The 14,083-nt window shown below is 38.2% G+C and overlaps 1 protein-coding gene across 1 annotated transcript in view; it reads right to left on the reverse strand.

Annotated features, from left to right (window-relative positions):
* Positions 1-14,083, reverse strand: part of PDS5B (PDS5 cohesin associated factor B) — a 121,832-nt gene that overhangs the window by 69,274 nt on the left and 38,475 nt on the right. The window contains exons 7-8 of the mRNA XM_075724642.1: positions 9,367-9,447; positions 7,027-7,167 (exon numbers count right to left, since the gene is read on the reverse strand). Of these exons, the coding sequence (XP_075580757.1) occupies positions 7,027-7,167; positions 9,367-9,447 (222 nt within the window). The remainder of the gene's footprint in view (positions 1-7,026; positions 7,168-9,366; positions 9,448-14,083) is intronic.

The raw sequence follows: 14,083 nt of genomic DNA on the forward strand, positions 1-14,083 counted from the left end.
AGTGAATTACCAGACCTTGTTTTCCAAATGCTAAGTGGAACCAAAATGTGCCATTTACTCCATACCAGAGATGTACTCTTTAAGGTCTCTCTTATGCAGAACTGATCAAGAGGACAGCACCAAAATGGCGTACAGATAATCTCCACTGGCATCCAGTAATGGTGGTTATGTCTCTGTCACAAGACCAGCAGAGACCATCAACTTAGATGAGCCAGACACAAGAAAAGAATCCAGAAGACTTGATAGCACAGCATATCCACAAACAGCACCACAATTCTGCATTCTCCCATAGAAATATGCACCAGTTCTGCAGCATGCCCTTCCTGAAAAGCCATCTACATGTCTAGACAATTCAGCCCACTTTCCTCCCTTGTCCAAAAGGCAACAGATTATCTAAAGATGACCTGTCACCAGAAGACTTATAGAACAACTCTATCTACTCCATCCAAAGATGTTACTGGCTGATAATGCATTGTGGTGGTAGCATCAGCCCACTAAGCTCCAGAAATTAACAACGTTAAGAGCAAGGTGGCTGGTGTGACACTTAAGACTTTGGCACCTACTGTCCTTGGGATAAAGTATAGTGAAAAAACCCCCAGCAGTGCCAAACACAAGAAAATGGCGGGATCATAGGAGGAATGTGTGCACAGAACCAAAGAGAGGCAGGCAGCACAGAAATATTTCTCCATCAGCATCAATATCTTTTTATATTCAGCTTAGTATTTCAAGTTGCTATAGAGGACATCATGGTGGTGGTGTACATCTCAGTCTCAGCAATGTTATTACAAATTAATTTATGTGAATGACCATTTTGCTTTGGGTGGAGGAAGCAAAGCTGGAAAGGCTCCCCTCAGTGTAAATGGACCCAGTCCCATTCACCAAACAAGATTCGTCAGTAATCACATGGCTCCATGACCAGAACATCTGTCTCCTTGATGCATCTCAAGTAAAAAGGAAGGAAGGAAGGATGAATGAATGAACTAAACTATAATTCTTTTTAAGTGCTCAGCAACAGGAAGCAAAATATATATACGATGGAGTTTCTCAAGGACAATCCTTCAAAGTCTTTAACCATATTATCATTCTTCCAGGAACTCCCATCTTCTCTTGTTTGGCTAATAATTTCCCACTTCATTGCCAAATGACACCCCAAAAAAGTGAAGACATTGTTTTCAGGTTGTCAATAATCAAGTTCTATACAATTTGCCTTTGGAAATCCCAAGTCACATCATTCTTTTCTTAGATTAGAATATTTCAGTTGGAAGGGACCTACAATCATCATCTAGTCCAACTGCCTCACCACTTCAGAGCTCACCAAAAGTTAAAGCATGTTATTAAGGGCATTGTCCAAATGCCTCTTAAACACTGACATGCATGGGGCATCAACCACCTCCCTAGGAAGCCTGTTCCAGTGTTTCACCACCCTCCTGGTAAAGAAATGCTTCCTAATATCCAGTCTAAACCTCTCCTGGTGCAGCTTTGAACCATTCCTATGCACCCTATCACTGGATACCAGGGAGAAGAGATCAGCACCTCCCTCTCCACTTCCCCTTCTAAGGAAGCTGTAGAGAACAATGAGGTCACTTCTCAGCCTCCTTTTCTCCAAACTAGACTGTCATGGTTTAATAGGAAGAAAATTAACTCTATCCCAGCCAAAACCAGGACTAGACAAACCCAAAGTCCTTAGCTGTTCCTCACAAGACATGCCTTCCAGCCCTGTCACCAGCTTTGTTGCCCTCCTCTGTATGCATCCAAGGACCTTCACATCCTTCTTAAATTATGAGGCCCAGAACTACACACAGTACTCAAGGTGACGCTGCACCAGTGCTGAACACAGTGCAATGATCACCTCCTTTGACCAGCTGGTTATACTGTGTTTGATGCACCCCAGAATGCAGTTTGCCGTCTTGGCTGCCAGGGCACACTGCTGACTCATATTGAGCCTGCTGCTGACCAGCACCCCCCGATCCCTTTCTGCAGGGTGGCTCCCCAGCCACTCCTCTCCCAATTTATACTTGTGCCCTGCATTACTCCATCCCAGGTGCAGAATATGGTATTTAGACTTACTAGATTTCATCCCAGTGAATAGGATGCCTGCCCAATGCTCCAATGTACCTAGATCTCTCTGCAAGGCCTCTTATCCCTCAAGAGAGTAACAGCACCTCCCAGTTTGGCATCATCAGCAAACTTGCTAATGGTGCATTCCACTTCTGCATCCAGATTGTTGATAAATATATTGAACAGAACTGGGCCTAGAATTGATCCCTGAGGAACACCACTGGTGACTGCTCACCAGCCAGATGTAGCCCCATTCGCTACAACTCTTTGAGCCCTGCCCTTCAGCCAGCTCTTCACCCAGCTCTAACCCAGGAGTGTTTCTCACTCTTACTCCTCCGATTCTCTCCCCCATCCCACCAGGGCAGGGCGAGTGAGCAAGCGGCTGCGTGGTACTTAGTTGCTGGCTGGGGCTAAACCACGACAACACCGTGAACCCGCTCACCGCACAGTTGGACAACTTGTCCAGAGGGATATTGTGAGGGACAGTATCAAAAGCCTTACTAAAATCTAGAAAAACTACATCCACCACCTTCCCTTCATCCACTAGGCAGGTGACCTTACCATAGAAGGATATCAAATTAGTTAAACAGGACTTTCCCTTTGTGAACCCATGTTGACTGTGCCTGATGAGTGCGTTACTGTTTAAATGCCTTTCAATAGTACCCAACATGATCTTCTCCACAATTTTTCCAGGAACTGAGGTTAGACTAACAGGTCTGTAGTTCCCTGGGTCTTCCCTTATGCCCCTTCTGTACATTGGAATAACACTGGCTAGCTTCCAGTCAGCAGGGACCTCTCCAGACTCCCAAGACCTTTGACAGATAATCAAGAGGGTTGCTGCCATAACATCCACTAGCTCCCTTAGTACTCTGGGATGAATCCAATCAGGCCCCATGACCTGTGGAACACTCAGCTGATACAGCTGGTCCCTTACAATTTCAGTGGCCACAAATGGAAAGTCAGTGTTCCTGCACTCGTGGTCCTCCAACTCAGGGGACAGGGCAGCCCAAGATCTGTCAGTATTATTAAAGGCTGGGGAGGGGGGGAGGGGGGGGGGAGCAAGCAGCAAGCATTGAATGCCTCCACTTTTTCTTCATCCCTATGAGTCAGATGACCATCTTCAACAAGTATTAGTCCAATGTTTTCTTTAGACCTCCTCTTGCTTCCAGAGACCACACAATTTCTTCTTCCTCTTGAGGTCCACGAGGAGTTCCCTCTTGAGCCAAGTTGGTCTTCTGCCCTGCTTTCTTGACAATGTGGAGGCCTAATTCTTATTTCCCAATTTATTTTCAAGTCCTGTGCCCTACTGAGCTACTGTCATTGTTCTTCAGGCTTTACATGATAGGGCCAGTAGAAGAAATTTAAAAATTGTTTAACATCTGTATGAAAGTAACCATTTATCATTCTCTACTGGCAAAAAGACTTTTTAGACAATGTCAGAAGAATTTAAAAAGAACAGCTCTTGGATAAAAACAGCTCAGACTACAGCAGAACATAAGAAAATGCTTTAAGAAATTGATTTATTTCCTTTAAATTACATTTCATTGAAATGATCAAAAATATTGGGTTCTGTTCAAATTCATGCAGAACTTGCCAAATTTGTACCTGAAAATATTTTTTTTTAAAGCATCAGCTTTCAAGTGAGCCAGAACACTTGGTGTTTTGCTCAGAGGAAGTCTACCATGAGGCTACTCTATCTGGCCAAAGCTTTTTTTACTCACTGATTTTGAAGCCAATTATAAGGAAAATGCATGTGTTCACAAACACAGAGAACAATTACCCAATTTATCTTTGAAAAGCCCAGATCATATGTCCATTTCCATGCATTCAATGTATGCAAGATGACATCATTCCGATAAATCTTCACTCCTCAAAACTGACAACTCAACAGTAGACACAGCCACAGCTTTCTTCCAACATCATCTGCTTTAAAAGTAATACAAAAAACTCTTCAACAGCAAAGCAGCTATATGAGATCTTGGAATACAGTAACTGTCCCGCTACCCCATAAGCATTATTTGAGTATTGCCCCTAGTATTTGACTTCTATTGTCACATCTGTATATTCAAGAGCCATATCAGACAATTTCATGGAACAAAAACTAGACATCCCTGTGAAACTATACATTTGACTTAAATATACTCCACAAACTTCTACTTAAATACCTAGTAGAGAGTCCATGGCAAGTTAGCTCAGAAGGCAAGACTCTTAAACCATGGGCATGGAAAAAGACGCAGTACGTACCAAATCCAGAAAAGCCAAAGACATCTAGTCAAGCTCTGAATGATATGCAGAACTCACTGAAGTTTGTGGTTATTGTATCATTAACTTTAATTGACCTTTATTAAAAAAAGACACCTCCCCTCTCCCATATTGAAATATGGGAGCATATTTTGGCAAGCATATTTTTCTCCTTTACCACCCACCTGATCCAAGGCTTCGTCAAGCTAACAGTGACACTGCTATCTAGTTTCTTTTCATTCAAAGCAGCAAAGCTGCCTTCTACCATAAGCACTCTGAGTTTCACTGAAATCACACTCTCTTCTCAACACACTCACATGCTATTTACCTGGACCTGAATTAAAAATGCTTGACACTAGCTGCTGCTGTTTAGAATAAAGCCACACCTGCTGTTAGAGTGGAATGCATTTAATCATCACTGGCAGGTCTGCATAAAGAACAATCTTGTGTTGATGTCTGAAAAAAAACACAGGCTGGCCATATTTCATGAATATTTCAGAACATTCATCTTCAAAATACCCTTTTAACCGCAGAAAGATCTTAGAGACCTCTCAACTCATTTAGAACCATAAAACGATTTGGGTTGGAAGGGACCTTTAAAGATCACCTAGTACAACCAACCTGCCAGGAGCAGGGCATCTTTCAGGAGATCAGGTTGCTCAAAGCCCTGTCCAACCTGACCTTGAACACTTCCAATGATGGAGCATCCACAACTTCCCTGGGCATCCTGTTCCAGTGTCTTAGGATTTTAACCAGGATTATCCTATTCCAAACATAGTTCAGGGTTTGGGTTTTTTTTTTCTGCAAAAGATGGGTCAAGCTACATTTGACAACCAATAGGACAAAATAGGCATGTATTATTTGTCCTTATTACTTAAGGCATCAAAAACACACACCTGAAGCAACAAGATGATTCAAGCAGAAGCCATACCATGCTCTCTGAATAGCCACAAACTATACCAAGTTCATCAAGACATCGAGGAATAGGAGCAGTAAGAATGTAACTATCAAAATGTGTCCATTGGAAACACTGTTAAACTGGATCTTACAGTCAAACATGAAACACCTTATCCTCAAGGTTTCAGACCACAAGGAGAAAATGACACTAAAGAATCAAGGAGATGAAAAGCAACAAAATACATGTTCCTCATCTAAAAAGAGTATACTAAACAAAGAACAGAAATGCATACATAAAAAAAAAAAATGTGTTGTCAATTCAGAGGTACGAAGAAAACATGGAAATGCTTAGGGCTGAAATCACACAGTTGAAGGAAGAGACCAGAAGTTGTTGGGGGGGGGGAAGGTTGACAGTGTTGGGCTACTAAACTTGCTGATTCCAATAGTGAAACAGGATACAAAGAAGAAGTTCGTATTGAAATAGTGGAATGTGAGAGTCAGTGAAGGAGCAGGAAGACAATCCAAGAACCTGCAGTTTTAAATGGACCCAAAGATGGAAAGATTACTGCAATTATGGCTATGAAAAAAAAGGATGCGGCAGCAGTTAAGATTAAATCTCCTGAATAACATCTTCAACTGCAGAAGTACTGTTTTTATTGGACTGAGAATGATAATTGTTCAGCATCTGTAAGAACAGAAATTAAAGGCTAAAAAAGGCCTACTTTAAGACACAGACAGCAAGCAGTAAACTGAACACTACTTCTTTTGGAAATGTGAATGGAAAGCTATAACCATTAAAAACAATTCATCCAACAGATATAGTGCACCTGCCTAGCAGCCTTGGTGAAAAAAAATAATAGGCATGAACAGGTCACTGATAATAAATACTGCAATGAGAACAGGCCAAAGGTTCTACAAACCTAAAATCTGTCCTCAGTAATAAAAATACATGCAAATTTAAAAGCTGCCCACTGCACATTAGCCCTCAAGTTTAGTAATAAATCACTTTCAAACTTAGTAATATAAAACTAATCAAATTCATCACTTCTACAGAAACCCTGTAGAACGACAAATAGAATAAAAGTATTGCAGAATAAAGGGAGTACCAGCTGTTATACCAAATTTCTCCAAGTGATGGAGACACTCTGAAATGATAGAAAGTAAAAAATACCCATTAAAATAGCTAGCTAGCACCACATAACCTTCAGACACAAGAAATAAGCCTGAAAAATCATAAAAGTCATTGTAGCAATGACTACAAGATATATTTGTAGAGTCCAGTGCTCTGTTTCCACCTGTAGCAGACCTTCTATTTCGGCAAAATTGTCAGCACATCAGTTTCCATTAACATGGAGCCCAACTTCTCCCTGCCAAAATTCACTATTCTGAACAGATGTAGTTTCCCTGCACAGGTAGCAGCACAAGGTACTTTCAACATATTGAAGTTCTTCACAATAAATACTACAGTAAACCAAGGAACAAAACAGGTCAGATTCTCAAGTCATCAAAAAAAAAATCAAGTTATTGCTTGAAAGATACAAGCCAAAAAAAAAACCCAAACCCAAAACCCCAAAACCAAACACCACCACCCCGCCCCCCCCAACACAAACAACCAAAACCCAAGCATGTGCACATGCACTGTAGGTTAATACATTTGAAGTTCATAATCTTTTTGAGGGCTTTTATGATTTTTCCTTTAAACAACGCAGAGATTATATGTTTTACATATAAGTATTAGTTTTGTATGCCAAATAATTTGAGGAACTTGTCACTAAAAAGGTCATATTAATAGTCAAAATATACATGTTTCAAAGTGTAAGAAGTGTTTACCTTAAGTTTGAATTCAAGCTGTGGTAGAACAGAAAGCAAGAGGTGACTGTCAATATTGTATAACTCCAGAATCAAGTCAAACACGTGCTCTGACAGGTCACTAATTGATGTTTTACCAAGCATGAGGACCTGATTGAAGAACTGGAAAATAAAACAGAGTATGCAGCAATAAGAAGAGTACATACACGTGCTTCTAAATACTATGCTTGTCTACCACTAAATCTAGCTTTTAATCTTACATCATTTATTCCACCACAATTTAAAAAAAGAAAAAAAGAAAAAAAGAGGGACACACACACAATCAGGATTCTGTAGTAGAAATCTTAAAATATCATGGTTTTGTATTCAATATTACACATAAAGGAAGACACATAAAAAGTGATGTTTAGTTTACCACAGCAAGCCTACAAATAATTTAAGACAGACAACTTTAGAGAAGTTCCAGTGCATCAGATCTTTTTATAATGTGACTATATTTAGAGTTACTTCACTATTGAGAACAATCACTTTAAAAGCATTCTAACATTTAGTCAAAACAAGGCTGAAAAAACTGGCTAATTACTACACTATGCAGTTGACAGGTTAAGGAGTTTTAAGTAAAAGCATAGGAATTAATAACTGACTGTTCCAGAATTCATATTTACAAGCAGCATAATGCAGCCATAAGGCTATTATTCTTTCTTGGTAAACTTGACAGGTTTGAGGGACACTTCATACTTCTCATTAAAGAAAATATTTTCTAATATCAAATATTAGTCCCACACTAATTTCAACTACATCCTCTCATAACAGATGGGTAAGAAGTAACCAAATAGGAGTATACTACCCCATACTTGTAAGAGGGTGGCGGAGACATGATATAATTTGGAAAATTTTTCTTCTCTTCAGGTTAAAACAACACACAACTGTGGCTAAACAAATCATACTATTTCTACCTGCCACCAAGGCAACAGAATACACTTAACTGGTACTTCAGTTTCCTATTCCCAACCTTGGGTCAGATGAACATCATGACCCTCTATACCTCTGATGAGGTTACTCATATCAGGAAAGAAATTAAAACCATGAAAACTACCACTTTTTAAGGTTATAAAGTGAACCCCAACAAGTGATGCAATACAAAAATTCAGCAGTTTCTAGTAATAATGACTAGAAAATAACACATAAGCACCTTTCATTAGAAGTTAAAGACTCCATACTGTCTTGCAGAAAAGTTTTCCTTGGAGTTTTTATATTCCTGGTTAGGCAACTAACTCCTACTGTGTCTTTAACATATTTTAAGAAAGAAAGTAACTTTCAAAACAAAGAAACCAGACAGCACAATAGTTCCCACTTGTAAGAAACCAAGAACAGAAGACTGCATGTACATAATTTCCATAAGAGGAAGATTCTTATTGTACAGACTTCCTTAAAACCAATGAAATATCACCCAGTTTGTAATCTAACTTCACAAATGAACAACATTAAAAACACATTCCCATGTAGCAATACTTTCCCAAACAGCAGGTTTGACTAACGGGTTTGGAGTAAGAGTTTTCATTGAAGATTTTTTTAAATCTTAGAAGGTACCCACTTTCCAAGTACCACAAGTGTTATAAGTCTGAAAGCAACAAAAAAACATTGAAAAATTTCTATTGTTTTCAAGCTCTTGAGGTTTTGGAATTCTGCCATGAGACCTGCTAAATCCTTAACTACTTTAAAAAAAAAAGGTGTGATTTTCTTTTCCTATTGTGCAACTTAATTTAGAGCATACTCCTGTCTGATCTTTGCTTCCTCTCATCCCTCTTCTCTTGCAGTGTCTATGATGTCTACACTCAACTTGGCTACAACCCTCAATCCACTCGCTGGTTTTCTTCCTTACTGTCTGTTCTTAGATTCTGTTTCCTCCTCTTTTCCTGTGACAAGGGCATTAAAATTCTACTCTATCTTCACTTCTAGCTTCTAAATAGCCTCATCTCCTCATTAGAAAAAGAATTTTGCCACCGGAACAATGTATTTATATATTTTTATCAGAACAATACATATAAGTACATTTGGTCTTCCAGTCATATTAGGCATTGAAGTTTAAGTTCTCCCAAGACAGCAGAAAGTAAACTATCCATTGTATTTCAGAAGTCAAAATTGTTACGGGCTTAGTAGTTTCTATATGGCAAAGAATTAGACTCAAAGGGACAGGTTACGCAGTGCTTCATTAATATAACAATTCTCTCAAAGAACAATTCAGAGTTTGTAAAAAGTTATTTTACAGCCCCATTTGACTATATTCAATTAATTCTTTTTATGGAAATCAATACATTTTTTAACTAAGCTGTATTATATTTGTTTGCAGTCTTCACTTACATTAGTAATGTACGGTTCAATTGCTTGCGCTGTCCTCTTTAGCAAAGCCTTTGCCAAATCATAGGCTTGCTTGTTTAAATTCTGGGGGGGGGAAAAAAATAGAAAAAATTTTAAGCACATGCATTAATCTTAAAAATAAATACGATAATTTAAAGCTACCACATACTAGTAAATGCATTAAAGAATGCATTAAAGAACTAGCCTGTTCTTTTTATACTTTCAGTAGTAAAGATAACATAGTAAAAAACAAACCTAGTCCAAACAGAGCTTTGTAGTCACCACTGATATTAATGAGAAAACTTGGCAAATCAGTGCTTTTCAGTTGCCCATCTAAGCCTGACATTCAGTGAGGTCAGTTCCTGCATTTTACTGCTGCTCCTTATCAGCTTCCACAAAAAACAGGAAAGCAATATAAAGCAACATCGGGGCATTTATTGTCACCACAGAAGCAAGACTCTGAACACGATTGTGGTAGAAAGTACAAATCTATCCTTAAACCAAACAGCCACCTGTGAACCACCATCACAGTCTCTCCATAGTAACTCCCAAAGATACTCAGTCTGAGATAGCAAAGAAAAAAACCCAACCAAACAAACCCCCCCAAACCTAAAATTTTAGTGTGTGAGTGAAAAAGGGTGACAAATACAAACTAATGAAACGCTAATACAAAAAACAATTAGAAAAACACCATTCCACAACATTCTTATCCCTTCATTTGCCTAGTTGGGTTATTGCTCTACCATTGTTTCCTTCCTATCCCAGCATGCATTCTCCACCCTCTAGCTCCTATGTCCTTCCTCCAGTTTCTGTATTACAATTATCTTTCAAAAATTTTCAGAAGAAAACGTTAACTCAGCCCTTGTGACACCCACTGCAGACTTGAATACAACATAGAAGAATGAAGGAAAAGTCTTTAATACCAAAAAATATATAGTCTTTTAACAGGTAGTCTCTGCAAAAATATAGTTCCCCTAACTTTTATTAGTCTTTGACATTTAAAAACATCAAGCATATTCCATTTACAAGACAACAATATAAAGGGGCAGTTTGTGTTTTTTTTTTTTTTAAATACATCTCATCCATAAAAGGCAAAAAAACTTCCTTTTAGCATAATGAAAAGCAAACACAAGATGCATTGCCACACCCAGTGTATTGTTTTTGCCTGCATATGCTTGGTTCTTTGTAGCTATCAATGAAAAAGAGAAGATTTGCAAAGAGATGGAGAGTATTGTCTGTAATTTCAAAAACTGTAAAACTACAGGATTCTAGACAGCAGTGGGAATAGATCACCATTTTCTGTTATAAAACAAAAGAAGTCTTTGACTTGCCTACTGATAGAATTCAGTTAGGTGACTGAAGTCAAAAGACTATGAAGATTTGTGCCTGAAGTATGTGTTTTACTCAGAGCCACTAAAGAAGGTAAATAAAAACCTCAATTCTGGAAAGATACTTGAATGCTTACTAAGATGCTAATATCCTTGTAATTTCCTCTTCCCTTATCTAATCAAGATACAAGGGTCAACATTGGCAGTCTTCTTACAAAATTGTACAGGTGTTCCATGTCCCAGAAGAGGGAAGGTTCTGCATGCTAGATTGGTCTTTATGGTTAATATCCCCCCCCAAAAAAAACTCCCCCCCCCAACCCAGCAACCACTATTTCCACCTGCAGCATTTGTTTTCTGTTATTTAGCCAGAGTTGTGACTCTTGAGGAAGTAAAAGGTACAAATAACCATGCCAAGGACTGTATGCCACTTGCAATTCTTGCTCAGATCTTTCTCAACTTCCATAGTTCACCTCCACCAAAACAAAGAAAACAGCTTTCACCTGGGTAAGAGTGAATTCTAGATCATGAGTAAGATCTGATTTATGTATAAAAAAAATCCAAAGAGCATAGCAGAATTCCAACAGGCAGATCTGTTTTGATTCACATTAATTAGTTTCAGCTTGTATCTTTCACACAGCAGTTCCTTTTAAAAAAGCAGCCGCAATTCATCTACATAACTAGTAATAACTAAAGTTTAAAAAAATCAATATAAATTCTCGCACATAGCCTTAGGAAAGGAAGTCTGAAAGAACAAAAGATCTTTCATAATTAAACCACTGAAAGCTGGGCAAAAGATCTCCCAACACCTTAATGTTTGCTGAGATAAATGCTAGAAGTAGCTATTTGCAACCCTGAGTAACATATCCACATTACACTTCATTCTATCTAAAAAAGCTGCAAAGAGAAAAAAATAGTCAAGATCACAATTGGCTAAGGTAAGTTAGCTATTTTTTTCATGCTTCACACTTGACTTAATTGTGCCAATAGCCAAGGTCCTCAAATGTCCAAAGGCTGAACTTTCTGAAAATAACAATGCCAAAGAAGTCTTAAAAGCACACGAGCAAGTTTTTTTTCCTCCCTTTTCCAGCTTCAGGATAGAAGCAGAAACAAGAAGAAAGCACCACTGCCTTAGTTGAAATGAAAACAGGAACAACCCAGGCCATTACCAAATAGGTTCAAAGATCTTTTACAAAAGATCAAACCTAGCTTTCTGACTAATTTAATAGCCACAAAGATATTTTAAACTTTGCCTGAAGGAGAAATTTTGTAAGGATGAGACCTAATTTAACAAATTTCTTCTGTTTTTATTTAAACTCTTCTATCATTATCCTCTCTTCAATCTTTCTATACATTCAGGAAAAAAATTGACATGTATTTCAAGATCTGTTAATGATTTAAGAAAGCCCTCACTGATGGGGATGATCATCTTAATCAGGATGCCTCTAAGAGCATGAAAGCACCCAGTGGGGACAAGCTTTCAAGAGTCCTGAATTGGGTAGAAACTAAGCCATCAGCTGGCAACACTTTAAAGTAATCATTAGTAATTACTACATTTTGAAGGAAAAAGCAGAAATAAGTATTGATTGAGAAGGACAAACCAAAGAACCACCCATAAAAAGGCAGAACGCAGATCTTCGGCTAGATAATTGAGAAGTTACATTTAACATCTAAAATAGACTTATATGATGCTGCAGACAGACCTTTTCCCAAAAAAAACCTCCAGTTTGCTTTCAGAAAAGAATGTTAATAAACAGAGGAGAACATTTTTTTTATGCTTAGAATGCCTTCAGCAATAATATTTGAAGACAGACCATCTTCGTCAACCATATGTGCTCTCCTCTGTCTCAATTCCTACCATGAGTTTTCTGTATACATTGCTAACATTTCAAGATTTTACGCTTCTGGAAGACATTAAAAGTTTTGCCAACTCATTTTTCATATCTGTTCTTCTCTAGAAGATTTCACAAACTTCTACTGCAGGCACAAGAAGTGGTGGCAACCTCTGTGACAGCATGGCACAGACAGTTTTGTGTATATATAGACAATGATCTCCAGGACAGTTTGCCACAGAGCCAAAAATCAGTTGTACTGGTATAATGGGGTTAGCAGTGATGGAAGTGCATACCCACTGATTTTTTCAGCTACTTTTCCAGTTGCCTCTCAATGTCTGATTTAACACAGCTCAAAGAAATTAAGAGTGAAAGAATTTGTACTCATCCTTTAAAAGAAAAGGGTGAAAAAAAAAACCCAAACAGAAAACAAATGCATATCCCTTATTTTTTCTTCAAAAAGGATGACTAGCTCGCATCAAACCAGTCCTTAATTTTATAACTTTAGCAGTAAAATCAAATGTTAAGTCTGTATCTAGAGCAAATATTCTTAAAAAAATCCATACATTGTAACCTGTTGTTTTCTTGGAATTTGAAAAGGGTCTTCAATTTTATTCTTATCATCGATGGCATAGCAGCAGAATTTGTATCCAAGTGCACTTGACAACAGTTTTAACAGACTCTCTAGTTCTGCTGGGGGAGGGAAATAGGTTTTTAAGGATGGCTGACAAAGAAAAAGCTCAGCTGAAGTGTTGCCAAGATAGATAACATGAATTATTAAGCAAGCTCCTAGCAGAGACAGTCAGAAACTTAATTGTCAATATCACTTTTTTTAAAAAGATAAGCATGTAAAGCATGTGGGATGTGCAATGTGGGATTCCCTGTAGTACTCCTGAGGCTGAAAATGGGAAACACTCACAGAAATAAAGTACAATTTGCCTTCTAACACACCGCACAAACACAAAATTGTTTACAGGTGCTGCCATAAAGGCTTTATATTCTAAAAACACAATTAAAAGGGAAAGGAAAAGTATTAACTTTTCATGCCTTTTCATATTGACTACCTCTCCCTTGCTTCTGATCTTTTCTGGGTTTAGTTCACTATTTCCTTCATTCCCTCTTAACATAACCCTATGAAAAGAATTTCAGTAGAGTTCATAGAAAAGAAGAAAGGAGAAACCACAAAAGGAAAAAAAATAATTAAACATCAAAGAAAGTAAGAGTTGAGCACGTGGTCAGACAAGTTAGTTTACTGTTTTATTGAATTATCTGATACTTGCTATACTACTCAAGCAAGCCTGTGCATACTCTAATGTACCTGTTTCATGGTATTAGTGTCAGCCACTTTCATTCAGGTTTACATCAGTATTGATGATGATATGGCTTTTATTCTGGCCAAGTGAGATGGATGACAAACTCAAGTGAGCTAGAGCAGCTTAGACGACTTCAGTGACTACTAATTATGGTAGACAGACATTTGATAATACGCCATGTCCCCAGTATATGCTCCTTATGCCTGAGTTTTTGCAGTTGTCCTCCTAGCACCATTGCTTATTAGACTTA

The sequence above is a fragment of the Pelecanus crispus genome, chromosome 1 (genome assembly GCF_030463565.1).
Source record: "Pelecanus crispus isolate bPelCri1 chromosome 1, bPelCri1.pri, whole genome shotgun sequence".
In the NCBI taxonomy this organism is placed as follows: Eukaryota; Metazoa; Chordata; class Aves; order Pelecaniformes; family Pelecanidae; genus Pelecanus; species Pelecanus crispus.